This window comes from Penicillium robsamsonii, assembly GCF_028829455.1.
Source record: "Penicillium robsamsonii strain IBT 29466 chromosome Unknown utg000001l_segment0_segment0, whole genome shotgun sequence".
NCBI classification, from domain to species: Eukaryota; Fungi; Ascomycota; class Eurotiomycetes; order Eurotiales; family Aspergillaceae; genus Penicillium; species Penicillium robsamsonii.
The window spans coordinates 2,986,869-3,013,172 of NW_026643219.1; the positions used below are offsets into that span (position 1 = coordinate 2,986,869).

Consider the following 26,304-nt stretch of genomic DNA (forward strand, 5'->3'; position numbering starts at 1 on the left):
ACCGTACCTGGCGATCGAGTCTGGATTCTTTTTTTTTTTTTGCCATTCGACATTATACGCTTGATAAAAATCATCCAAATTAGGCTTCCGATCGTCCAGATTCCGGGTCTTTGGTTTTAAACTCGTAAAACTCGAAAACCACCTTGACTAAGTCTGTGGACTGTATGATGGCATTCACCATGTAAATGGAGATTGTGGCACAAATTTGCAATAATAAAAGAAACTACCCCTGGTATACACAAATGATTTCTCCCATGTCTCACAATTATTCTGTTGCTTTGGCCATCACTCCGAGGTCGGGGTGCTCCACTGCCTGGGTGCCTCTGCAAGCCACTGAAGTCAGCGCCACGGTCACCCATGGACCTTCCCAATGGGACACCTGGATCCCCTACCCCCATCAAGTGCCCCACCAATTAGGCACCCTCCACTTTCCTTCTCTGCAGCTTACCTACAGAGTCTAGACAGGAACCAACCGGCAGGAAATGGTGCCTGATGGAGGGGTTAGGCGGAGGATCCCGGATCAGACATCTACCAATACGGAGCGCGCATGGCCGACAAACTAGCTAATGCGCCTTCGCCGCCCTCCTCTTTCTTGCGGTGACCAGCCAACTCCAAGTTAATCTGACGGTGGATGTGCACCAGCCAGTCAACATAGCTCTGGGCCTCGTTATTCCGGTCCTCTAGAAGAAGTCGGGCGAACTCGTATTCGGCCCCGTCCAGGCCTTGCCGGGCCAGTTGGATCGCTACGGACTTGGACCCGCGCACTGTCGACAGGTACTGCAGCAGGTTACGCACCTGCGCGTTCAGGTGCGTCTCGAGCACAGGCAGGGACGAAGTGTTGGGGTTCAGACCCTGGAGGGAGTCCTGGCCCGGCCCGAATAGGTCTTCCAGCAAATTGGGTGAGACCTGTGCGTGCAGCCAGAGTAGGATTGCCTGGCCGTTATCCACGATGTAGACACCACCTTCTTCGATACGCGAGAAGCTGGCTCGTAGGGAGGGCGGGATTTGAAGCTGTCCGTGCTCGTTCGCAAAGCCATCTTCCGGCTGCATGTTGTGCACGGGGATAATGCGAGGGTAGAGGTACAAGGACATTTCCGTGCAGCCCATTGACCGGATCATGCGCATGTCATGCACCCGTCGGTCTGATGACTCGGGTCCACTTTTGAAGGCTCTTGACTTAATCAAGCTGAGCATGTACATCGAGAACTCCTTCAGGTTCTCTGGTAGGACTAGCTGGCCGGGTGGGTGCGAACCGGAGAATATCTTGCGGTATCCACTGAAGATATCGACTGTCTTCTCCGAGATATTGGCCCGGATGTCCTTGAGGGTCTTATCCAGGGTTTTCGAGGCGGCTATAATGGTATCAGTATACATAGTCAATGCCTTTTGATAGATTCTCCAACTTACCCTCTTTGGCAATAACCGAGACCACGGCATCCTGGTCGACAAACTTCATCGTCTCCATGCCTCCTTCATTCACAGCTGCCACAACGTTGATGCACCGGACACGACGTTGACCGTCTGCGGAAGTGTAAAGCAAGGCGGCTTGGAAGTGTGCATCCAGCTTGGGATCGAGTTTCCCGTCGTAACTGAAGAGCACGCCGAAGGCCTTGTCGGCATCGACACCGGCAATCTCCAGATCAGCACCGAGTGTGTGCTGGACAAAGTTTCCGTGGTAGGCAGACACTTGGAGTCCATTGGAGCATCGGACTTTCATTAGGGTCTGATATCCCGTCTCACGAGTGACGGCATGGGTGATTTCATGTCGCACCTTGAGGAGATCGCGAGGAGCATGGAAATTAGGGTAAAAGAAGGTCTCGCCTCCGGTGAGACTAGAGACGTGTCCTATGTACCAAGTTAGCTGATGCTCCGTATAGAGCGCACATGACGCTTTCGACATACCAATTGTTGCCACATCGAGGTAGGTGCCACCAGGGGCTGCCATGAACAGATCTACGGCCACGCCAGCCTCAGCCAACTTGCTTGCCGTCTTCTTCCAAGCTGGGTTTTCTGTGGTGAATAGTTTCCGTTCCCCATCCGTTCCATGAACTTTAGGATCTTCTCTGACCGACAAATGCCCCGGACCGCAGGTAGGTAAGCTAGCCAGTGCGCAAACGATCTTGCCACCTGTAGCCTGCAGTGCGCATAGCGCCGAGTTCAATGTCGGCAGCAAAGCTGACTCGGGGTTTTTGATAGAGGAGAACATTTTGGGTATCCGGGTGAGAAGAGAAGTGATTACCGACCTAAACATAGTCAGTGATCTGTAAGAGACCGGGAATAGTTGGTCACATACTTCGATTCATATGGGTCCACAAAGAGACCTTCGCTCAACGGCACAAATGGCTCATCCAAATCGGTCATAACCATCATTTGAGCTTCATCCAATGACGCCTGTAAACGTGTTAATAGACAAAAGCGTAGCAGGGCGAGGAACACATACGGTCAGGTTGTAGAAGTGCACCTCCTTATCATACGTAACGATGCCAACCTTCGCTCCAACGGGCAATTTTCGTGATAGATCATCGCCTTCAGTGCCCTCTGATGGTGTATCCTCATTACCATACAGAGCATCCTTGATACCTGCACAAACACCCTTGAGGAATCCCCGATGAACCGACTCCCGGCTGACATCGATCACAAAGAGGGTTTGAAGGCCTACCGGCTCCTTGATCCAGTATTCCTTCGGGACCGTAAACTCCACAGTACCCATCAGCAATTCAGGACGCTGCATGCGATCCACACGCGCACCAGATGGGTCCAGCGGGGCAAAGTATTCGGGAGGCGTATCGTTCGGGAACGTGCACATATTACAGACGAACTTGCTGCCGCCAGATCGGAAGGACATAAATGGGTTGATATATGTTCGGCATCGTCGGCATCGCGGAGGACCGACATCCCCGAAGTCCAGCACGGGGATCGGTTGTTCGCCAGGATCCAGAGGCGCGAGGGGCTGCAAGATCATGCCCAATGGCAAGCCGGTCGAGGTAAGGAAGTCAGAGGCGGAGGGGATGTTGTTGAGCGTTAAACGAGCGTATTTAGGAGAGGAGTTGCCCTGGTCCTGAGCCACGAACGGAATCGCCGCTGGTGGGGGGAGGTGTTGGTCCATTGTCGGGTAGACATGGTTGAAATAGTATTGAGCGGGCAGGTCGCGCGATCGCGGGATACTGGGGATATGCTCTGGGTCAATTCGGCCTGAAGTAGGGACAGAACCTGCACCACTCGGCATGCCAGGTATATCGGCGACAGACTGCCCAGATACCAACCCCACCGCTGGGGAAACTGGTCGCTCAGCATGTTGGTTCAAGCCCGTGTTCAGGAACTGCGATTGTTGCTGTTGCTGTTGCGGCTGCTGCAGGCCTCCTTGATCCATGCCAGTATTAAATCCTTGCGCAGGGGGTGCTGCACCACCCCCGATGTCGTGGTGAGCATGACGGTGCTTCTTCCGGTGTGTCCTGGCCCCCGCATCTGCTGCAATTCCCAGCCCACTCATCTGAGAGGATAGGCCTGCCATACCAGGGTCTCCTGCTGCACCCATTGCCTGCTGTGGTGCATTGTATGCGATGCCGGGGCTCGCTAAACCCGGTTGTTGTGGTGAGCCGTAGGCGGGCCACTGATTCGGCGCTGGGTTGGCGTAAGGCGCTCCTGGTTGCGGAGGCGCGGCGCCGGGAGGATGACTACCGGAGTGTTGCTGAGAGGGAGCTTGAGCCATGTACTGTGGATTGGAGGGGTCGGTAGATCCCTGACCCATTGTGTTATACATTGAAGGGTCGGCCATGGTGGATCATGCCGCGGGGTGTGAAAAGGCGAGAGAGATCACACAATCGAAAAATGGAGAGAAACACAAAGTCTCAACGAAACATCACGTATGGAACGGAATTAGGGAATAACGAATAACAAGAGACTCTTATATTGATGATATACCGGATTGACCACCTAAACTCACTCGGATTTACGTGCTTCCGAGGTTCTTCACGTGGGTCTCCTTGCACTGGACGTTCGCTGTACTTGTACTTCAATGTGCCACCTTGAATATTACTATTATTATAGACATCAATGACTTTGAATTTGCCAACCTGTCCTCAATAAAATGCAGTATAACCCGCTATTACCCACTTTATGTTACTCCGTGTTAGAGACAGACTAGCGATTCGGAGCCCATCCCATTCGGAGGTCCTTTGATGGAACCGTTCTCTTTATCGTGTCATCACCTCATGCACAGCAATTGGTCTTTGCATGGCTTGGCCATTTTCGTCAAGTTCTACGCTTATCATATTCCCTCCAATCACGTCAGATGTCTAGACCTGGGTTCGGCACAAGCTCCATAGAGGATTCAGATTATTTTTCTGGCGTGTTCATCATCTCACCGTCTCTTTCCCGGCATTGATGGCTCCCCTTTAGCTCGGTCTCCTGAGCCGACTATACTCCGTACATCATAGATATAATAGAGGATTTCTGTAAGTTCGGAGAATTCTCTTTTCTTTTTCCCCCTTATCTTTGCTCCCCTAAAGCTCCTTGCATATACATTGGTCACATACTCCTTATCATGGGCCTGACCGTAAAACCAGACCCGGATCGCAAATCTAGGAAAGAAAGAGGAGATATCCCAACTCCTCTTCAACCTACTATGGCGACTATTCACGATGATGATGAGCTGTTGCTGGCTCGCATCGGCTATAAGCAGGTATTGCCCGCACAAGCCCTCGTGGCAATCATAGCGGGGCACAATCTGATAACGATCTAGGAGTTACGACGAGAGTTCTCCAAGTGGTCGACCGTCTCATATGCCATCTCTATTCTGGGAGTCCTCGGCTCCGTGCCGGCGACATTTGGTGCACCGTTGGCAGCTGGCGGTCCAGCAACAGCTGTATGGTGCTGGTTGATCGGTTCATGCATGGCTATGTGCATTGGAAGTTCCGTAGCAGAGTTGGTATCGGCATATCCCACGGCTGGAGGGATGTACTTTGTCACAAAGCATGTCGTGCCTCCCGATCAGGTCCCTATTTTCTCCTGGATCCAGGGCTGGTGTAACCTCCTCGGACAGACAGCAGGAGTCTCCAGCGTGGCATACACAGTCAGTCAGATGTTGCTGGCCTGCGTCAGTATGAATTCGGATCTTGTCGATGGCAAGTATTCGTATGCACCGTAAGTTAGCCAGCCTCAGTTGCTATGTTTCTAGGCTGATATCATTTAAGGACTGCGCTGGAGACCGTTCTAGTATCAATCGCAATTCTATGCATTCTTGGGGTGATTTGTTCATTGACCACAAAATCCTTGCATCGAATCATTCTGTGGTTTGCTCCCATAAACAGTGTGTATCAAAGGAACTTCGTTGTTGAACTTGTACTAATGAGCTCGTTTCGCTGCAGTTGGGGCGACTATCTGCGTCTGTATTGCGCTGATTACCCTTACCCCTAATCTACAGCCAGCGTCCTGGGTATTCGGCAATTTCACTGATGGCTCAGGATGGGGCTCAAAGGTCTTTTCCTTTTTTCTGGGCTTCTTGTCTGTTGCCTGGACAATGACCGACTACGATGGGACGACACAGTATGCGACCCCAAAATCCATTTCTACTAATTTACATTCTAATCTTTCACCTTTATTGTAGTATGTCCGAAGAAACCCATGATGCTGCCGTGCGAGGACCAGTTGCTATCCAAACAGCCGTCCTAGTATCCGGGGCACTCGGATGGCTCCTAACCGTCTCAATGTGCTTCTGTCTAACCGATTTCGAGGGAATTTTAGCATCCCCTACTGGTATGCCTGCAGCCCAGATCTTCCTCAATGCTGGTGGGAAACGAGGTGGCACAATCATGTGGGCATTTGTCATTTTAGTCCAATTCTTCACGGGCTGTTCAGCCATGTTGGCAGATACAAGAATGGCCTATGCCTTTGCCCGAGACGATGCGCTTCCGTTTTCAGAGTAGGAAGCTTCTGATCTTTACTCTCGATCCAGTTCCGCACTGATACATTATAGGTTCCTATCCAAGGTTAATTCTCGCACTCATACCCCTGTCAATGCAGTGTGGTTCGTGGTCATCTTCAGCGTATGTTTGAACTGCATCGCCATTGGTTCCACGCAAACAGCCACCGCAATCTTCAATATCACTGCCCCGGCACTAGATCTGTCTTACGTGTCTGTGATTCTCGCCCATCAGCTCTACAAATCGAAAGTCAAATTCATCGAGGGCCCCTTTACACTCGGCAAATGGGGTACTTCTATTAACTACATTGCTATTGTCTGGGTCTTGTTCATCAGTACAATTCTTTTCTTCCCGCCACAGCTTCCTGTGACGCCTGCGAATATGTAAGGCGCTTGATCCTGGTTTATGACTAGGTATGAAAAATATACTAACATATCCTACACAGGAACTATGCTGTTTGTGTTGGCGGCTTTATTGCTGCTTTTGCCATGGTATGGTGGTGGGTTGCAGCTCGAGGGTAAGAGACATATAAATTAAGCCATCTTCTAACATCATTTAAGTGGATACTGACATGTCCTACTTTCTTTCTGCAGAAAGTACACAGGTCCTCAAACCAATGATATCATACGAGAAATTCCTACGGAGGACGATGGCAATGATTCCGAAGAGTCAGGCGATATCACTGTTTAGACGGCAGCTCTTCTCTTACACACGACAACGACTTGTGGTTTCATTTTCATTTTCTAGATTACGGATTAGACATAGATTACGCTCATGCTCATGCTCATGCCCATGCTTGTTAGAGTTTTGAGCACTTGCAAATGGGCCACGTTGGTTTCGGGTTAAAATTGTTTGGTTATAAATTTCTTGGTGTTTGGAAGAAAGAAATGGCTATGAATTCTTTGTTGATCATGAAGTTATACACCGGGAAAAGATAGAAATACATATCACGTGTATAGCCTTAGCTGCCTGCAACAACAGCCAGGCCCTCGTAGATTTTCCTTTTGACAGCAAGGAAGCTCCCCATCCCACGGCCAGCAGGATGACCTAGAGAGGACTGCGCCGTTGCTTCAATTTCGATCTTGCCCGTTCCCGATTTGCGCACAGCTACGGACTTATCGATGAGAAGCGTTCCCTCGCCTCGGAACTCGGCAGTGTGGCCAGCGGATTGCATCAGCTTGCGAAGATCGGCCAATCGCAAGTCGCCGACATGAAGAGGACGAGCCATAGACCTGGTTCCTGCGGCCATGCTAGCTGGAAGAGTGTCGAGTACTGGATAGGTCTCCGCCTTGTCAATTATTTTCGTGTCTGCTTGTTCCAATGTCGGGGTGACAGCGGAAGAGGCTGCTTCGTCTTTCAGTTGCTTCATTTTCTTGCCTGAGATTTCAGCATCTCCAGTCTCAGTCGCGATAGGCTCCGGTGCTCGCAATTGTGCTGTGAGAGCAACGACGCCGAGGCTGCGGACATGCTGCCAATTCAAGCGCCGGACGAGCGTGTTGCTCAGCTTGACCATCCAGGCATTTGTATCGACACTTGCATCGATGACTTCGCCGTTCGCTGGAGTGAAGATAATGGCAGCCGAGTCAATCGCAGGGTCAGAACTGGTAGCGCCGAGCTTGACTGTCAGCAGTTTCTGGCATTCGGCTGCCAATGCTGACGTCTCTTCCTTCATGCCGCCAACAAGGATTAATTTTTGTGGTTGGATCAGTGGAATCAACATCTCCAAGCTACGCTTGTCGTGCAAGCCCATGAAGTCAATAAACGCAATCCTAGCGTTGATAGTGATGGTCTGGCTGTGGTAAAGAACCTTCGCAGGACCTTCGAATGACTGGCCTTCTACTTCGTCTTCGGACTCCGCAGCTACGTCACCATCTTCACCATCGGAGACAAGGCTGAGATCATCATCGTCAATCTTCTTTCCATCAAGGTGAGGACGCTTCCGTCCTGCTGCACCGCCAGACAGCTTGCGTCCATGGGGGCTAGCGGCATCATCCCATCGTCGTTTTTGGCCCAGTTTAGTCTCCGCATCGGTACGCCGTTGTTGCATATCAATCTCTTCGCGTTCTTCGGCTCGGAGATACTCCTCGGGGCGAATGAATTCTCCATATTCGTCTCCCTTCTTTCTCGGTGCCACGTAAGGGAACATGCGCTCGCGGCCCTTCTTGCCACGCACGTCATAATCATAAACGTTCTTTCGACGAAGAAGGATGTTGATGCCTAGGTCTTCGTCGCTGACGGCAAGTTTGCTTCGAGTAGCGTGTGCAAGTGAGGCCGAGAAGTTCAGCGCGCGACCCTGATGTTCAGGATCTGAGTCCTCGGAGGAGGTAGAGCTCGATCCATCATCGAGGGCATCCACCGCGGTTTCAAGAGTTTCTTGGCCAAGTGTTTGAGACGTGTCCTGAAGTTGGCGCTTGGTAGCAAGATACTGCTGGTATATTAACTGCTCCCCGGTATCGAGAGGAGCTCGCTGCACATCTGTCCAAGACAATTCTCGTCCACCGCTGTGGACTTGCTCGATGTGTTCGCCATCGGATCCTTTCTCTAGAGCCACACCATCTCTTCGTTCCTCGTACCATTGCCATATCATGCTTCCAATTGTTGGCGAACTCTGTGATGGTTTCGATTCTTGAGTCTGCATGTCCTTGCGGAATGACTCCGTCAGCAACAACAGATTGTTAGGTCCTTCGGCTACTTGTCGTAACGCATCCTTTGAGAAGCCCCAGTCCAATGAGGTATCGGATGCAAGGATTACTTTGGGTCCGGGTTCTGCCAGGAGCTTCTCCAGTCGCTTCTTACGCTCAATGATCTTGAGGTGTTTGAAAGTGAACGGTCCCCCACCCTTGTTGGAGCTCTTGTCCTGTCCACCCGGCCTTTGTCCGTTTGTGACATCTGTGCTTTCCGCCGCTTCAAATTCGCGAACAATGTTTTCGTCCATCCACTCCAGCATGCTCCGGGCGAGCCGGATTGTGTTGGTAACCTTCTTGCCAGCCAAATACAGCCCAGCTCCTTGAAGAACATCCTCCTTGTCGCCATTCGAGGCATCGCGCCAAGAATGTTCTAGTGCGTAGGCCAGTTCAAGAACTCGCGCACTTGTGTCTGTTGGGATGAGGACTGTTCCACCTTTCGCAAGGCTACTTCGGATCATGTCTAGGAGAAGGTCATCTCGCTTTTTCCGACCCCCCGAAGGTGCCAGCTTGTCGCCTCCTTTTGTACTACAGATCAAGGCTGTGGGTTTTCGCAACTGCTCAATGACTTCTGCTCCACTAGCACCGGATCCACCGAACCACGCAGCACCCGCGACTACGCTCTCACGAGCTTGGTTCCAATCCACTGCATAGACAATAGATTCCAACCCATGCTGAATGTGCCATATCGTTCCACCAACGGTGTGACCGGCATTGTAGGCTGTGAGAGTAAGTCCGTTCAACGGTGGGGAGAAAGGTGATGGGAGCGGTTGGTGTGGTTGGGAATATTTGAGAGGCTGAATGAGAGAGAAGTATCGAGAGATTTCCTCGGCTGTCGGCGATTGAAGAAGTATTCGGTTTGTGCTGCCAGCGGCTTCGGTATCTCCGCCTGACACAGTCGTAGATCCTGCTGACGATGCGCCCGGCTCTGAAACAGAAGCCTTCGGTAGGAATGTGGCAGCAAGCGGAGCGGAGGCATAAAGATCTTGTAGGAGCGTACGGCCGAACGCGATGACGGGGTTCGTTGCATAGATTGGGATTTGCGTGAAGAGGGGGAATGTTCGGCAGCAATGGACCAGAGCACCGATATGTGCCGGCGTCGCGTGTGTCAAGAGAATGAGAGAAAGTGTAGGAATATGCCTGACGATAATGTTAGCTCATCTGAATTCAAAGGAAACGTGTTGATCACATGCTCACTTTTCAAGTTCTGCTAAATCAAGGGTATTAAACTTATCATCCCAGCCAACATCCACTAGGATCTTGATGCCTCCATCCAGCTCCAGGATAGACTGCGATGCCCTCGAAGATGAAGCTTGGGCGCCAAGGAGAGGAGTGAAAGTGAACATCGTGAGTGTCTGCCGTTACGGCAAACCTAGCAGCCGCGATTGTTCTGGACCAGCGAGGACAGATCGGTCACGATCGATGCAGCTGTATGCCTCAAGATATTTGCTCAATTCCAAGATTGATCCATTATCCCAAGGTGTCAAATTGATCCGACTTTCGCGAACAAAGACGAAAGATACCAGACGGCGGGTGAGCTGTTTGTTCGGTTTGCACGTGACGTCTACCCATATAAACGCCGTAGAAACTATTGCATAGATCAACACCTTCAGTTCACCTTCAGTTCACCTTCAGTTCACCTTCAAGGGATCCTTTTATTACAATCCATCTAGCTGTAGATATATTTGTTTTTTATAGTCATGATGTTTATTCGGATACCATTCAACGAAGCGTTGTCTCGCGGTAATATCATACTCTAAACGGCACAATATGAAAGACTAACAACCTTGGAATTATCCTCCTAAGGTCTTGAGGACTTACTCTAATCTCTTGGATATGCAACTATGTTGTGCAGCATATATTCTTTTTCCTATTCTAATGCTGTATGAATGTAACAAATGCTTATCAAAGTAACGATGACGGTCAATGAAAATATGTACATCTGCTAAAAGTAAAATGAAACCAACAAATTCATATAAAAAGGCATAGACATCCCAAACTCCGAATCTATATAACTCCGATTAAACGACCATCCGACAAAGGAACAACCTAACGAAATTAAGAAGGTACACACAATGCACTTATCTAAACGGTGACCACCGGGCTGAACTGACTGACTGCTCTTTTGCAGATGCAGGCCGTGGTCTTCTCTTACTTTGTCCCTTGCTCCGCCTTTTGCATCTCGAGACCTTTGTACGCGCCGCAGTCCCAGGAGTTATCCCAGTCTAATCGATTATGATTAGCGTGGTTCTTAAAAAGCTCAATGAATGAGGCACTTACCGGATCCTGCCATTGAGTGAAAGGCCGATGCCTTTCAGCCCACGGGGGTAGTATAGCGTCAACTGCGGGTTTGATTTCATGGCCCACCAATTCCTCCCCTGCCCACACTCTGACTCGGCGGACAGCAAGAGGGTCAGGGAAATGCCTCGCCCTCTGAATTGGATCATTGAGATATGCCTTGGTCTGTTCCAGGAACTTGTCTTGCAGATTAGGCAAAATCTCAGGACTAGGTGCGTCCGCCTGCGATCTTGCACCTGCTCGATTTGGCGTAGCCTTCTTTAACAGTGCCACCGGTGGTTTGTCTGATATTTTCTCCGCTGCAGCGGCTCGCATTTCGTTCCGCTGTTGTTGTAATGCCTCTGCGAATGACATAACGTTATCCACCCCGATCTCAGCCGTTGTCTTCCTTCGTGTCGCGGGTGGTGATGGTGCTGATGGCGACTCCACCTGGCTTCGTTTGCTTGACTCTACAAGTCCTTCTCTTTCGAAACTTCTTCTCTCCATTGTGGCTCTGATTTGCCCGGATATGTCCGGCTTAGAATTTGGTGACGGTTGTGCTTGGCTGTTTCGTTCTGGCGCTTCGTGATGTTCAAGTCCGCCTAACCTTTCTTGTTCAACTTGAAACAAACATCAGCATCATTGACTAGGGTGACAGGTAATCAAACAGTTGAGAATACCTCACTAAGAAATTAACTTACAAACTCTTTTCCTCTCGCTATAATACCTCTCAATCTGTCCAGGGCTGAAGAGGCCATCATGGTATACTGGGGTCAGGCTATTTGTCGGTTGGGCGCTATTATCGTCAGCGACGTTGAGATTACCAGGCTGACCGGTCTTGGAAGAAGCGCTGACCTCGCTATCGGAGCCGGAGCCAGAGAAAATACTGTTAGGTGATTGTTCTCGAGAGTCTCGGGCTGAGTTGGGCTCAACCCGAGCGTTATCATCCGAATCATCGCCGTCGCCAAAGATTGAACCATCTTCCGAGATTTTGTCTGGAGCCGATTAGTTGGCATATTTCCCTAATAGGTCTGAAGTATGCAATAAAGGGCAACGAAGAAGGTCAAAGTGACCAGCCCTCCTCTATCCCAGAAACATGACAACCAATCCAAAGATTCGACCTATACGCCTTGAATCGGACTGCTTCTATGGAGCTCATTATGCCCCCCAGTGTAGTTGACACACTCGCACGCACCGATATACTGGCACACCCATGGTTCAATCATCTGAACACCTTGAGCATATACAGGAAAAGGCGAAGGAACATGCAGAGAATGCGAAAACCACGTCAAACTAAGCAACTTCGTACTCACCAAGTCGTGCATTCTTCTCATCGTTTCCAAGAGATACAGGGGTTGTCGGTTCCGAATAAGTGCCCTCTTGAATTAACTCCAGATCAAGCTCCCCGGACACAGACGACACCCTGGACCTGGCTGACTGTCCATCTTCGCTGTCCTGCTCGACGTCCTGCTTGATGTTCTGCTTGGTGCTCTGCTCGTTTTGGAGAGATAGAGTTTCTGTTGGTTCGGAGAAAGTGTCCTCTGGATTTCGTTCCAGGTAAGGCTCCCCTGTCATAGAAGTGCTGGAGTCGACTGACTGATCTTCTTCGCTGCCATCCTCGCTTTCTGGGTCCGGACTTGCAGAGCGCGGGGCAGTTGGCCATCTCTCGAATGTCGGTCTATTGTATAGACTGGAAGCCACGGCCTGCGGATACAGCTGCGCAAGACGTTCATCACGAGGTCGAGCTGCCATGTTTGGACGCTCATAACTTCCGAAATAAAAGCTTGCATCGCTTGATTTTCGACTAGTTTGCGTGGTGGATCCTGTCACAAAGTGCCTTGTGATGGGAATTGGCGGCAGAGCTGGATACCATCTGTCCCCTTCGGTCGCCTCCTTGGGCAAGGGGCCCTTAGCTAGGGAATCATAGACCTGCTCTCGGATATTTGTATCAGTGAGCGTGTATTCGAGGCACAAGAACGCAAGTTCGTAAAGAGCTGGGTATTCCAGCCCGGTCCACTTCTGGAAGTCGCCTTCTTCAAAGGTCCACTGTAAACCTCCAAACTCCCATCTCTCCCTACTCCCGGGGCTGGCATTTGAGTCAGTTCCTCGCTTGGTAGGGAGCTGTATGGTCTCGTTTTGAGTGATCACCCAACGAGGCTGTGGTGCAGTGCCTCCGATATAGATGTGTGGTAGAGGTCTGTTATTTTCGTTCTCCAGACCTTTTGGGATATATGTTTTCATCATGTAATCCCATTCCCCAATTTGGAAAGCTGGACGCTTTGCTTTAGGAGCGCTGACTTCTACATAAGGTCTGCGAAGACCTGAAGTCTCAATCCTGCGCCTCTTGGCCTGTGGTTTACCTTGATGTTCTTCGTTTTCCCCATCTTTTTCTTCATCATCATCACCGTCTTCGCCGTATTGATTTGCTCGAGGTTGCACGGTAGCTGCGCCAACTCTCTTTGCAGCTTTCGCCTTCTTGGTGGTTTTGGCGACCTTCGCAGCCTTCGCAGCCTTCGCGACCTTTACGACCTTTACGATCTTTGCGACCTTGGTGATTTTGGTAGTTTTAGTCTTTGCGGCAGGTGCGCTCTTTGCGCTGCTTTTGGTGTCGGCAGCCTTCGCGGCCTTTGCTGCAGCCTTCTCTGCATCCCTCTTGGTCTTCGCTTCAGCTTTAACTGCGTCCTTCTTGGCCTTCTCTGCAGCCTTCTTTGCATCATTTACAGCCTTCGCTGCTGCCTTCTCGGCCTTCTTTGCCTCCCTCTCAGCCTGTAGTTTGGCGGCTTTGGCGGCTTTCTCAGCCTGGGTAGGCTTTACCGGCAGAGGTCGGATCTTTGGCCGGGTACCCGTCGCCATTGCTCGTGTTCTAACCATCGTTTCAGGTGGGTCGATGGTCTTCCAGTCTAGCTTGAGTTATTAGCCAGAGAATACATAAAATGATAACACGAAGACCATACTTAGTATAACTTGCTGCTCTTATAATGGTGAGGATTGATCCGGTGATAGAATATTCAAGTTAAGAAAGTCGTGGTTGTGTCCGTGGTCGAGGATACCTGTAGACATGTTGGCTCTATATTAATAGAAGACGGAGACGGGTCACCTATTCCTGTCAGCAGACAAAGCACAAGCATAGAGCGACAAAGAAACATGCAGATACTTGCTACCACAAAGAAAATCAAAAATATCTTTTCGAGGCTTCTTTGTTGACCCGCACCCAGCCTATTGCAGATACGCCGAGGGCCTTGACAAAGAGCGTTTCAGGTCAATCTTGATACAAAGTCCATCTCTTGCAATTGGAAGCGGCTTTGGCTCAAGCTACCCAGGGTTACTACCAGCTGTATTGCAGCAGGTGTATACGGGTTGTCGACAGTACTCTGTGGGTATCCGTTCACTTCAAAGTGCCGAGGGCTGTAGAAGATGAACACCAGCTCATGAAAATGGAATAAAAATAAGTCAACAGAGCAGACTAAGGAATCCAATCTACCGAGCCCGGCAGCCGGAAGAAAAAACCAGAGTATCATCGGACTTCGAACGGCGCATGTAAAAAAAAAAAAAAAAAAAAAAAACCAATGAATAAAGGCAAGAACCGCAGGCATCAAAACAGCGAAAGATCGATGTTTAATTTGGAAATGACTATGTCAAAGAGAATGAGAGAGGCTCCCGGAACATCAGTCTCAGACCCAGAATACCTCGTTTTCGAACCCGGGCGACGGGTCTGAGCCGGTATTGCTGATCATCTCAAGAAATTCCCTCCTACTTTGTTTACTGTAGATGAGAGACCAGGATTTTTGTATTTGAAATCCAATGAAGCAGTATCCTAGCAATTTAGACACGTTTTCCTGTACAAACCCGAAAATGGGGCATGCGAAGCGGCCGGTTAGGGCTTGCTTCCAAGTGGGGATACCAACCAGCCATTTCCAAGAAGCAAAAGAGTTGACAGGTGAGCAAATCTAGTTCGTGTCCGGATTTGGAAATGGTCCCCTTCATTTCCTATCACGAAAGTGCCTTCGAAACAAAGCGAAGTGTATTTTCCTGTTGTCTGGATCTGGCACTAGAATTCGACCAAAACGACACAAAGAGCTTTGATGATCGATGAATCCGTGCAGCCATGGAGGGAAAGCTCGTTATTTGGATTGAATAATCGGCATAGCTGCTAGGATACACCTGGGCCTGGGAGGCCATGCAACTCTGTGTTATTGACTTGTGCTGAATACTCGATAGCTCTATATCAAATGCCGAAGGGCAAGTTCAATCTAGCAGAGAAAAGGAAACGCGACGTAACTTCTATCAATGGGGCTAACCTGATTGACTGGGTTGAATTCAAGCCGTCTTTGATCGTGGCCAGGGCTATTATTAGCGGACGCCTGTCAGCACAAGACAAAGGATATCCTAAAGCAACATCTGGATAGCCACGAAAGCGTCAGTTTATAAGCCTTTGAGTTTGGGATGGTTTGTAATTTTCTAGCATTATGACACAAAGAAAAATATATCGAGGTCCTGGTGTTGTAGTGTCTCACAAACCTGTCGATCTGGTTGCTGCTAGGATTTTTACACCCCAGTTGATCCTGCTAAAAATTACCATTGATAGTTTCCTATCTTGTTATCACATGTTTTGTGGTTTCCAAGTTAGCAAAACTATCAAAGCAAAGAGGAATAAGATATCCGGGACTACTGAAAGGAGATTGGGGAAAATGTACATGTGACTATCTTTTGAGAAGTAGGATCACACAATCAGAGGAGCAACTATCTTATACACTATGTGGGATACAGTACATTAAGTCTCAGTCCCTCGGGCCATGCAATGTACGAGGATGTAGGAGGAGGTTGAGAAGCATGCGGCAGAAGTAAACACAGTAGAATAGGAAAACGACCAACAAAAAATACGCATCATTCAAGCAGGCTAGGTATAATGGCAGCCACCAAGGATAGTGGGATGTCTGCCTTGTTTGGTCCGTAATTATGTCACGATATGGCAGACTCATAAAATTCAATCCTCTTTAAGCGAACTTTTGCGCAATGAAGCATGTTTACGCTCCTCACGCAGGGCAGACTGTCTACTGCCAGTACCTGGGCTCATCGAAGACGTGGTAGCGGTGTCCGCGCACTCCCTGGCCGCGGAACAAGGCAGGGAAGCGGCGGCCAACAGGGACCATCTCCTCTGGGATACGCATCTCATTTTCGGGTTCAGGCTCACCAATGACGAACTTTCCAACCTAGATCACAAAAAAGTCAGAAATGAGCACGCGCGGGAGAAGAAATATAGAAGCAACATTACTTACCTGGATCTCCGTATCTGTGATGGTATCACGACTGATTCTGGCGTAGCCAGTGCGGTGCAGCTTCTTGAAGAGGAGGTACTCGCACCATCTGTCCCAGTCGGTAGGGTCGATATCCTTCATTTGGCTACGCTCGCTGACGTAGGTGTTGTAGTTACCCTCGAGGGGCTTGGTGACGAGGTAACTCAACAGGATTAGAGGACGCGGGGAGTCGCCCATCAGCTTTGACAGATACTCACTCTGCAAGCGGCGGTCCTCGGGGTCCTCTTCCTGTCCGGAGTGGAACACAACAACATCAACCATCTCGCCGTACATATCGAGTGTCGCGTGGATTGCAGGGGCCAGCTCACCCACAGGCGAGGGGAGAAGGTGGTGAGTAGAGTTGACGATGGGGAACTTAGACAGCAAGGCGGATCCCCAAGTGTGCTTGTTGGGACCGGGACCGAAGTCAGCGTAGTAGCCAAGGTCCTCGGCGATGAACTGGGTGACGTCCCTGTTACCCATGATGATACGCTGGTTGTCGGATTCGAGGAAACCAATGACATCCAGCTCAAGTTCGCCAATAACGTCGCGCATGCGGCGCTCAGACGACCACATGTTGTTGTCGAGGCCGAAGTGCACAGTCCAGATACCAGCAGTCACAATCTTGTCCTCCTTGTGGTGGGGGGTGTAGTCATTGGTCGGGAAGCGGAGGTAAGCGATAGACACGGAAAGCAGTTGCAGCACAGCAAGAACGTAGATGTAGTACGATCGCTGTTTCCTGCTGTTGGGATTAACAGGCTTGTGAGGCTTGCGGGAGCGAGTTGAGTTCGAGGTGGCCGCAGAGAAAACACCCGCACCAATGGACACCATCATGGTGGTCATGAGCCAGTCAGTGTGCTCGCGAAGGAACGGGCCACCTGGCACGAAGGCATAGGCGACAACCCAAACGTGGAAGAGCAAAAGGGCCACATAAACGATGAACCCGATGCCGAATGTGCTCGCAGGCGAGTGACGAACGCTGGATGCAACCAGAACTGGAGCAACCGCCATGATATAGAACGCAAGAACAAGGGCACCATAGAATCCAGTCCAGTGGTGGTAGCAAGTAAGAAGAGCAGCACCAATAGAGCCGACACCGAAGGCAGTCCAGCTTCCAGCGATTCCAGGGTGGAAGATGCCGTACACAAGGCCGGCTCCCATTGCGAAGATCGTCAGAGCGCCGTGAGGGGCTGCGATCGGTCCACGCACCGGGTATCCGTCCCAGACCCACGAGATCATGGTACTCGAGTCAGTCAAAAGCGAGACGATGGCGAACATCAGACCGCCAAATCCGACAGCAGCAAGAATGGACGAGCCCTTCTTGCCACCTGCTGGCAAGTAATCACCACCGCTCGTGTTTGAGCCTCTCTGGGACCTCAGAACAGCGAACAGAGCAAAGAAGATTCCGATTTTGTTCCAGCCACCATTCTCGGCGTGCATAATCGGCCAAAGGGGGTTGTTGGTCTTGCATGCGAACTTGGCAACGACGGACATGATCAGACCAATTCCCCAAGCCATGATACGGGCTTCGAGACGAGGAGTGTTAGCCCTCTCGGAAAAGAAGCTAGCGGTCCATGCTGCACAAGTAGTAGAAAGAGCAAACCCAGTCACAAAGAGACGGTTGGCGGGATCCTGGAACTTGTATCCAAGAAGACCAACGAGTGAAATCAGGTGGAGAAGGCGAAGATTCTTCGTGGCCGCATATCGCAGGGATGGGATGACGTAAAGCAACGGGGATGTACAGCAAACAATGGCAACCTCGTAGCCAGAGATACCCATATGCCAAAGAGGGAAGTCTATCAAGATCAGAAATGATCATCCGCACCAGGGAATATACTTCACTTACACCAGACAAGGACAGGCAGAGCAGTCACGATAGTCCAGAAAACAAACTAGAGTCTATTGTCAGTAACGCAGTAGGCCAATAGTCGACTTGTATAATTTACCCCATTGTAGACATCCGAGGCAGCATCAATGATCTCAGCCCAGAAGAAGCCTTCGCCAAAGGTGTTGCCCACTGGCTTGCCCTTCCTACGTACGTGGTTAATTTCCGGGATGGTTGTAGTTCGTTATGGAATTGTACACACTCTTTTTCCAAGACAGCATCCGCAGTCGTTTTCAATTGCCTAATGAGCACAAACTTAGACAATGTCTTCTTTTTCGAAAACCAATATAGCCTTTGGCACTATACATTTGATGCGGACAGTGTCATTTCGGAAGCCACGGTACATACCCTCTGCTAACACCCTTAACATCCCTCACCACCAATTCGAAGCTCTCAAAGTCAAGAGCTGTGATAGCATCGAAACCGACATCGAACAGGATTAGGGACCATTCAAAGAATGCATACTTGGTGTAGGCTAAAGATTTGACCGATTAGCATGTGGTAACCTTAAATTGGACGTTTACAGGTGCAAGTACTCACCACCAGGAACCTTGTGGACCTTGTGCTGAATGAAATAATAGATCAACGGAACCAGGGTTCCGAAGAATAAGCTAGCCATGATCTTGCGGTACTTGACGGCATGGCGGTTGTTCGGGCTGAGCGCAAGGCAACCCAGGGTCCACGGCAAGGTGGCCACCAAGTACGAGATCATGAAGATGTCATGCCAGTCGTGGTCATCGGTCGATGTGACATAGGTCCATCCACCGCATGTCAATGTCCTGAAGATGCCCACGCCGGCAACCAGTTTGGGTAAGGTCGAGTTCGGACGCGAAGTGAGTATGTACCACAGGAAGACGAGGGCGAATCGAGGTCCGGAAGTAATAGCGATGAAGACCATGAAAAAGGACCGTTCGGGATATCGGTCACCGATGGTCGCAGACACAGAAGGGAACCATTCAACGGGGTAGCCGTAGTATTCGTTTTGAACGATCTTGTGGTAGTGCAAAGCAACGCCAACAATCAACGCGCTGATAAACGCAGCATATGCGAAAACGGTGTGAGTCCAGGCGACCCATTTGCCGTTGATCTACAAAGGATACCAAGTCAGTGGCGTTTGATCCGCAATGAATGGCGCTTTAGAACTTACGGCAACCACGGCATCTCCGTCCTTGTATCGGGGAGCCATGGTGGCACAGAGGGAAAGGCAATCTCTGCACCTATATGGTAAAAAAACAATTGAGAAAGAAAAGAACGTCAAGAAAAAGAACGAAAGAGAGAATAACTTAAACAAGTAGATGTCATGAACAAATGGCCCCTGAGGGAAATGAAAACAACGTCCGGATCCCTCGGTGGTTCTGAGCCCCCTGGACGCTAACCCAATGCGGTTAGGCGAACTCTGGGGCTGATCGGTGTTTTTTCAATGCGGGATGCCGACTTTTTTTTTTTAACACCCTACAGTGAACAGCAATCATGTCCGCCGCAACAGACAAGGCTCGATTCTTCCTAGAGAAGTCAGTGCCTGAGCTCAAAGAATACGAGCGCAAGAAGATTTTCACAAAGGTATGTCGCAAAGCGGAGTTCTTCCATGAGAATGACAGCTGATCAGCATAACCAGGATGAAATTTCCTCAATTGTCAAAAAACGATCCGATTTTGAGCACAAGCTCAATGCGCGTGGTGCACAGCCGGTAGACTTTGTGCGCTATGCTGAATACGAAATGAACCTCGATGTGCTGCGAAAGAAGCGAGTGAAGCGACTTGGGATTCGGTCAGCAGGATTCAACGGCCAGCGACGCATTTTCTTCGTTCTCGACCGAGCTACACGCAAGTTCCATGGCGATATCAACCTCTGGGTCCAGTACATCGAGTATGCTCGCAAACAAAAGGCACACAAAAAGCTGCAGATGATTTTCACCGATGCTCTGCGACTACACCCTACCAGCGCCGACTTATGGGTTTATGCCGCTAAGCACGTCCTCGATGACCATGGAGATATGACACAGGCTCGGAGTTACATGCAGCGCGGTCTACGGTTCTGCAAGAGCGCGAGGACAATTTGGATTCAATATGCAAAGCTGGAATTGATTTACATCGCAAAGCTGGTTGCTCGCCAACGGATTCTTGGTCTAGATGAGGAGAGCCAGAAGCCCAAGCCGATCCAAGACGAAGTCGACGACACCGATGCCGATATGATTGCGCTCCCATCACTCACAGCCGAGGACATCAACCCGAGCACAGGAGTGGACGGAGAAGTAGACCAGGTTGCCCTGCAAAACCTGAACTCCACACCTGCTCTTAGCGGTGCTATCCCACTCGCCATCTTTGATACCGCCACAAAGCACTTCGAACACGATGATCGGTTCGGCCAGGAGTTCTTCGATATGGTTTGGGAATTCCAGGATGCCCCTTGTCTTCGCAAAATTTTGGAACATGTGGTTGAGACGATGCGCGCCAACAAGCCTTCCAGCCCACGGACGCAGATCTGCTACATCAAGTTCCCGACCGCTGGAATCCCCCCTACTTCAGCTGAATTCCCGCGGGCGCTTGGTAGCTCGCTTGCTCGCCTCAGGGAGTATCCTATGGGCAAGGATCTCGCACGCCAAGTGATCAACTGGCTCCAGCCTGTTCAGGCAACAGAGGGCCTGGATCCTTCGTTGGAGATGGTTATTGCGGCTACCATCCGCAATGCGGAGCGCGCAGCAAAGGAGTAGTATACATAGCATACCCAAGTATTTGTACTTAGCACACATAGGCGTTGATCGGATATTATCAAAATTCAGGGTCCACTGGCGAACTTGTCCCTATGCTATCAGGTTGTTTGCAATGATCATTATCAATCATCGTATTTGTTTCCCCGGCGACTACTTTTCTTGTCGCTGTGCTTTTTCTTGTCTTTAATCCGACCCTCATTTTGAGCTTTTTGTCTACATTTTTCCCCCGTTAGATTTTCTCGATTGCTTCCACGGAAAGAGTAAACATACAATTTTTGTACGCGATTTCTTTGCGCTTGGGATGTTTCCCCGGGAATCACCTCCTTGGCCGAGCTCTGTAATAGCTGGTAGAGCTTGTCAAAGCAGGATTCCACATTGTTAGACTGTTTCCGCTCCTCGTCGGACTGGATGACTAGACATTGGGTTCTTTCGGCGGCATATCGGGAAGCGCGTAGGGGATGGTGCATCAGACGGGGCAATAAGGGCAGCAACGCGTCCAATGGGACTTTCAAGGTGGCTTTGGAATTGACCCTATTTCCCTTTCCGATTAATATTGCAACATTCAGGACCATTGGTCTTCAAGTGGAGACACTGACTTATTCACATTTTGCCCGCCCGGACCGCTAGATCGACTGAAAGAGATCTCGCAGATGTTCCGGGGGATGGTCTTGGAATTGAAGACCTTGAGCCAATCCCTGGCTATTTGTATATCTTGGTCAGCTTGAGATGTAAATCTTCTAAAGGGCAATGCCCTCAAGCAGGGTATACGCCATTGGGAATACATGAGGCTATCGAGAAGTCAGGTGGAGTGGCTAATTAAAATGAAAAAAAGACCGTTCCTCGCTGGTCTGGCCCCGCTTAGCGTACGTAACAGAAGCTTTCATTTGACTGGGATAGGAATTAGAGTGATTAAAGTGATTAAAGTGCTGTTAGAGTGGTTAGAATGATGTATATAGTTGGTTATCTTATGTACAAAAAGTAGTGATTATAGTGGTCCGTTAATAGTAGTGGTTACATCAACCACTCTACATTTACAAACTTGGAATCTACAGATATTTCTCTTTAAAAATAATATAAAAAACCAATAACTTGCCCTCGTGATACTGGATATATGCCAGATCCAGAATCCTCAACGCCTCCAACTTGCTCACCTGACAAACTTTTCTTTCCATTTCCACTTCTCACCTCTAGAATCCCCCCACCTATTCCCCATTTCCTTCTTCATCGCCTATTTTTCTTCCTTTTCACTTTGTCTACTTTCCCTCTTAGGTAAAGGCAAAAACCCGACCCATCTTTTTCTTCATCGCCCCACCTTAGCTTGCGATTGCGAAAATTCTTGGCCCGGGGGACCCTCTTCTTCACTTCCCCTACACTTTTTCTCCGTAGATGAAACCACCTCCTCCTCGAAGTCTACATGACGCCCAGTCCCCCCGATGAAGCGCTTCACTTTCGCGGAAAGACTCTGACCCCGGAAAGCCCTCGACCTCTACACATTCCCGAGCCATCGAATATCCCAGTCTTAGAGAACCAAATGGACCCCGTCTTCAACAATACATCCACCTATGAACGCTCGGTGTATAATCAGGTCCCGAAAACACATGAATGGTTGCACGGAGGGTTAAAGGATGATCAGGGGGGACCGAGTACCCAAGATGCTGGTAGTTTCCAAGGCTCGCAGCCGAATCGTGGGATGCAGAATGAAATCACTACTTCTGCATACTACCCTCTCAACCCAGCTTCGGGGTCCGAAAATAGAGGCCAACTGAGCTCAGGTTTCTCTCACCCCGATTCCACTTATTCCCACGCTGCTCCGATTGCTCCGGTGTCCCAAGGCTTTGCCACTGGGAGCGAAGTAGATCATGCCCACAACCCGGAGCAATCAAAGATGCCGGACCGCCTAGTTGCCGAGGAGCGCGTGGGACATAACGCGGATGTCAATTTCCAGAGCCTGCTCGACAATCTTTCTCTCCCCAACCCTGGTGCAACCATTCCTGCCGTTTCTACAGCTGAGAACTCGTCTCTCCACCAAGCACCCGCTGGCGACTCTCTCAAATCCCAGGGCACCCATGCTCACCCTCAAGCCCAAAGCCATGCTTCTATCCAGGCCCATTATACTCCAAATGGCGAGGCATATCACCAAATTCCGTCTGCCCATGATGCTGCCACTACATCGCCTACCTACTCAGCCCAACCTAGTAATACTCAAACCCAGAACCAGTCTCGGCCATTTAACATTGCTTCTGGAGGGGCCTCGGCCGTCAACAACCTACTTCCTATCGGCACCTTCCCGCAAACCCCATCTACCGGTGCCGAATCTCAGGGTTCCTTGCAAGAGCCTTCTGTAGCCTCCAAGAAATGCCGTGTTGACAAGCAGGGTCGGCCTATCAAGCCTGCTGACGACGATGCGCCCTGGGGTCCAGAGGTTCAAAAGAAATATGATGAGTTCCTACACGATGAGCGGATCTATGTGACGGAAGGTCTTTGGGATCGGTTCCCGATGGGCTCCAGGTTGTTCGTTGGTCAGTGTTGTTTCCGCTTATATCTACTATTCGTCGATCTAACGGTCTTTCTATGTGCAGGCAATCTCCCCACTGAAAGAGTCACCAAGCGAGACATGTTCCATATCTTCCATAAGTACGGCAAACTGGCTCAGATATCGATCAAGCAGGCGTACGGCTTCATACAGTTTCTAGAGGCGAGTTCCTGCCATGCGGCTCTCGGCGTCGAACAGGGAGCCATCGTCCGGGGCAGGAAGATACGTGAGTTCCCGAAGCCATAACTCGGCAATCTTTCCCTCAAGGAAAACCTAACCGTCCCCAGACCTTGAAATTTCAAAGCCTCAGCGATCGACTCGGCCTGCTCAAGGACCTGAAACTTCCCGTGCACCACCGCCACGCCGTTCCCGGTCACCGGAGTTCAGCCGTGCCAGTTCTGGGCGAACTAACGTCCGAGCCCCGGTCGATCGATACGACCGGTCTAAGCCCTATGAACCCAGTCGGCTTCCATTTAGCGATTTCCGGGATGAGCCTTCTCACCGCAGCAGACGCGACGACTATCGCCCGCCACGATCGCCTTCCCCGCGACCCTTTCGAGGGTCTAGAGATGGGTATCGGTCGCGCGATAGAACCCCAGAAAGATTTGATCGCCGCGAGCGAAGGCGCTCCCGTTCACCGCGTTCACCGCGTTCTCCTTATTCCAGAGATCGACGTTACCGCAGCATCAGCCCAAGACCGCGTGGTATCTATGAAGGCGAAGCAGATTTGCCTGTGCCTCGACGAGCTCAGCGAGATGTGCCAGAGGTGCAGCTCCTTGTACTGGAGGAACTCGACAGGTGGGTTGAATACATCGAGTTGTGTTTGGACAAAGCCACTGACATCGCAAAGAAACTTCGTTCTTCATGTAGAGAACGCTTTCCGCAACCGTGGATTGCGAGTGGATGTCCTGGTCCTTGGTCCACGGATTCCTCTTGGCGCCGCCGTGCATCGTCAGTTTATTGAAGGTGTTCTTGCGGTTGTTCGCCTCTCTCGTCCGAATCAAGTGTCTCGCAAGATTCCTCTGCAGCTGTTTGATCGAACTGCTGGATTGGATAACGTCCGCTTCCTCGGTAAGCGCATTCTATGTTCACTTCTTTAACGACGCCTTGCTCAACTTTTTTTCTCCCCCCACAGATTACCCTGAGCTCGAGCCTAATATGTCCGCTGAGCTCCTAAGCCACCAATCCCAAGCCATGCAGCGAGGTGCAGCTCCAGCCGCATTTGCACCCAACCCTGCTTTCATCGTCCCTTCAGCACAACCTATGTCGGTTCCTCCGCCTGGCATCCCTACGCTTTCAAATCCACCCAATATTGCGAACCTCATTGGTTCACTGGATGGTCCTAGCCTATCAACTCTCTTGTCAGCGCTCCAGCGACCACCCCATTCGCAGCCCGTGTCTGCTACTCAGTCACCCTTTTCCTCGCCAAACCCACCCCCGGCCGACCTTGCCAGTCTCCTGACCAACGCGCATCGGCCTCCCCCTATGCAAACCACCCAACAGCCACCCCTCCCCCACCCACCCTTCAATCTCCAGCCTGTAAATGCACCCGTCATCACCGATCCAACCCTGCTCTCGCTCCTGGCCAAAGGACTAGGTGGACAACAGCAGCAGGGCCAGGGACCCGTCGGTCCCCAGGTACAGAACCTGATGCAGCACCTTGCTAAATGGAAGCAATGATTTCACGACTCTCCTACTGCCTATCATTTTAATTCGAACCTAAGGTTCATCTCCTCATTATTCATTTTTGGAGCTTGGCGTTCTTACATTCTTACTGGTGGATTTCAGTGCTCTGCTTCGGTTCCTTTTTTTCTGGCTGGCCAAAAACCAGTTCTCGCAACACTAGGCGTTTCCTTTTTCCTTTTTTGCTCGTTGCTTCTCATGTGTCATAAAGGCAGTAAGATATTAGGTAGATATTAGGGCAAGGCGGTATTTAGGATGGAGTTGACATGTCTTTTCAATCATTGGACTCTTGCTCATTGTGACTACTGGTTCATTTACCCCCTTTGGACATAATATGGATGTTTCCTAGATATTTGGGTTATATTATTGCTTGTGGATATCTCTCTCTTTGGCATCAAAGTGTGTGTACCTAGCGCATTTACCATAGTCCCTCTGCCAGGGGCTTTTTATGGCTTAGATGTTGCTTTTATGGGGGTGCTGCGGTAGCCTTACTCAAGAGTGACGAGCCATCGATTTAGAGCTTGAGTTATACAGGGCATACATAGTAAGACAGAGTAATCAAGCCGTTTTAGGCTTGCAGCTCTAGCAATGTACCTTTGAAATGGAGTGGTCATCAAGGTACGTGATAAGAGAGGATATGCTACATATTGTACAAAGGTCGCCGACAAAGTCCCTCTAGCTTCTTATTTCGAATTCCAACCATTCTCCTTCAGCTCCTTCACCTTGGCCGCATCCTCCTTTTGAATGCGCTCAATCGTCTTGTCCCGGTTGAACTCCATCACACGCTTTTCCTTGAAGTATTTCACCTAGTAGACGCCAATAATCTCGAGTCAGCAATCCGCCAGTGGATAGACATAACATAGAGCAAGCTAGAAAACACCAAAAACTGGCAATTCTGAGCACCCGGTCAAAGATCACACCGTACGTACCCAGCTTTGTGAACATGCCGCCTCAAACTCCACAACCTCGTCCGCGCACTTCTGTCGCGCCTTCTTATCATCTTTAATGCCATCCAGGATATCGTTCTTGTCAAGACAGGCGAAAAATTTATCACGGCCCTCCCAGCAGCGCGCGCGGCTCGTTCGGTCCGGGGCAATGCGGCCGCCGTCGGAGGCTGCGTTCTTGTTTGAATCGCCGGAAGACCAAGGTAACCAGACCATTTTGGAGAGATGATTATATCGGAGAGGGGATGGGCGAGGAATTGACTCGTTGAGTTCAAATAAGTAGAGTCTCCCGTGGCTTTTAGCGAGTTGTGCAGCCCAAATGTGTCAGTGACGGCAGATGTCCAGTTGCTGGCGGGTCGGGCCTGTGACCGCC

General features: G+C 50.3%; 9 protein-coding genes across 9 annotated transcripts; 3 read left to right on the plus strand and 6 right to left on the minus strand.

Annotated features, from left to right (window-relative positions):
• Positions 1 to 528: 528 nt before the first annotated feature.
• N7447_001171 (Sec23/Sec24 family protein) lies at positions 529 to 3,775 on the minus strand (the record flags this gene model as incomplete). Its single annotated transcript, XM_057225447.1, has 5 exons — positions 529 to 1,352; positions 1,408 to 1,845; positions 1,903 to 2,243; positions 2,294 to 2,391; positions 2,441 to 3,775. 5 exons carry the CDS (start codon positions 3,773 to 3,775, stop codon positions 529 to 531), a joined length of 3,036 nt encoding a protein of 1,011 aa, XP_057089463.1.
• An 849-nt stretch (positions 3,776 to 4,624) lies between these two features.
• On the plus strand, positions 4,625 to 6,611 carry N7447_001172 (uncharacterized protein; the record flags this gene model as incomplete). The annotated part of the gene is made up of 8 exons (XM_057225448.1): positions 4,625 to 4,681; positions 4,742 to 5,142; positions 5,193 to 5,308; positions 5,367 to 5,544; positions 5,606 to 5,920; positions 5,975 to 6,304; positions 6,367 to 6,438; positions 6,515 to 6,611. The coding sequence occupies 8 exons, from the start codon at positions 4,625 to 4,627 to the stop codon at positions 6,609 to 6,611; spliced, it is 1,566 nt and encodes a 521-aa protein (XP_057089464.1).
• A 271-nt stretch (positions 6,612 to 6,882) lies between these two features.
• Positions 6,883 to 9,951, minus strand: N7447_001173 (cleavage polyadenylation factor subunit CFT2; the record flags this gene model as incomplete). Its single annotated transcript, XM_057225449.1, has 2 exons — positions 6,883 to 9,745; positions 9,803 to 9,951. 2 exons carry the CDS (start codon positions 9,949 to 9,951, stop codon positions 6,883 to 6,885), a joined length of 3,012 nt encoding a protein of 1,003 aa, XP_057089465.1.
• Positions 9,952 to 10,756: 805 nt separating this feature from the next.
• N7447_001174 (uncharacterized protein) lies at positions 10,757 to 13,735 on the minus strand (the record flags this gene model as incomplete). The annotated part of the gene is made up of 3 exons (XM_057225450.1): positions 10,757 to 11,502; positions 11,584 to 11,877; positions 12,196 to 13,735. The coding sequence occupies 3 exons, from the start codon at positions 13,733 to 13,735 to the stop codon at positions 10,757 to 10,759; spliced, it is 2,580 nt and encodes an 859-aa protein (XP_057089466.1).
• Positions 13,736 to 15,933: 2,198 nt separating this feature from the next.
• N7447_001175 (uncharacterized protein) lies at positions 15,934 to 19,247 on the minus strand (the record flags this gene model as incomplete). The annotated part of the gene is made up of 8 exons (XM_057225451.1): positions 15,934 to 16,092; positions 16,159 to 17,972; positions 18,023 to 18,068; positions 18,123 to 18,207; positions 18,264 to 18,302; positions 18,410 to 18,536; positions 18,602 to 19,148; positions 19,209 to 19,247. 8 exons carry the CDS (start codon positions 19,245 to 19,247, stop codon positions 15,934 to 15,936), a joined length of 2,856 nt encoding a protein of 951 aa, XP_057089467.1.
• Positions 19,248 to 19,531: 284 nt separating this feature from the next.
• On the plus strand, positions 19,532 to 20,771 carry N7447_001176 (snoRNA-binding rRNA-processing protein UTP6; the record flags this gene model as incomplete). Its single annotated transcript, XM_057225452.1, has 2 exons — positions 19,532 to 19,621; positions 19,677 to 20,771. The coding sequence occupies 2 exons, from the start codon at positions 19,532 to 19,534 to the stop codon at positions 20,769 to 20,771; spliced, it is 1,185 nt and encodes a 394-aa protein (XP_057089468.1).
• A 122-nt stretch (positions 20,772 to 20,893) lies between these two features.
• On the minus strand, positions 20,894 to 21,555 carry N7447_001177 (peptidyl-tRNA hydrolase domain protein; the record flags this gene model as incomplete). Its single annotated transcript, XM_057225453.1, has 2 exons — positions 20,894 to 21,302; positions 21,368 to 21,555. 2 exons carry the CDS (start codon positions 21,553 to 21,555, stop codon positions 20,894 to 20,896), a joined length of 597 nt encoding a protein of 198 aa, XP_057089469.1.
• A 630-nt stretch (positions 21,556 to 22,185) lies between these two features.
• N7447_001178 (putative RNA-binding protein (Nab3)) lies at positions 22,186 to 24,984 on the plus strand (the record flags this gene model as incomplete). The annotated part of the gene is made up of 4 exons (XM_057225454.1): positions 22,186 to 23,290; positions 23,351 to 23,530; positions 23,572 to 24,375; positions 24,440 to 24,984. 4 exons carry the CDS (start codon positions 22,186 to 22,188, stop codon positions 24,982 to 24,984), a joined length of 2,634 nt encoding a protein of 877 aa, XP_057089470.1.
• Positions 24,985 to 25,670: 686 nt separating this feature from the next.
• Positions 25,671 to 26,147, minus strand: N7447_001179 (cytochrome c oxidase subunit 6B family protein; the record flags this gene model as incomplete). Its single annotated transcript, XM_057225455.1, has 2 exons — positions 25,671 to 25,793; positions 25,917 to 26,147. 2 exons carry the CDS (start codon positions 26,145 to 26,147, stop codon positions 25,671 to 25,673), a joined length of 354 nt encoding a protein of 117 aa, XP_057089471.1.
• Between the last annotated feature and the right edge of the window lie 157 nt (positions 26,148 to 26,304).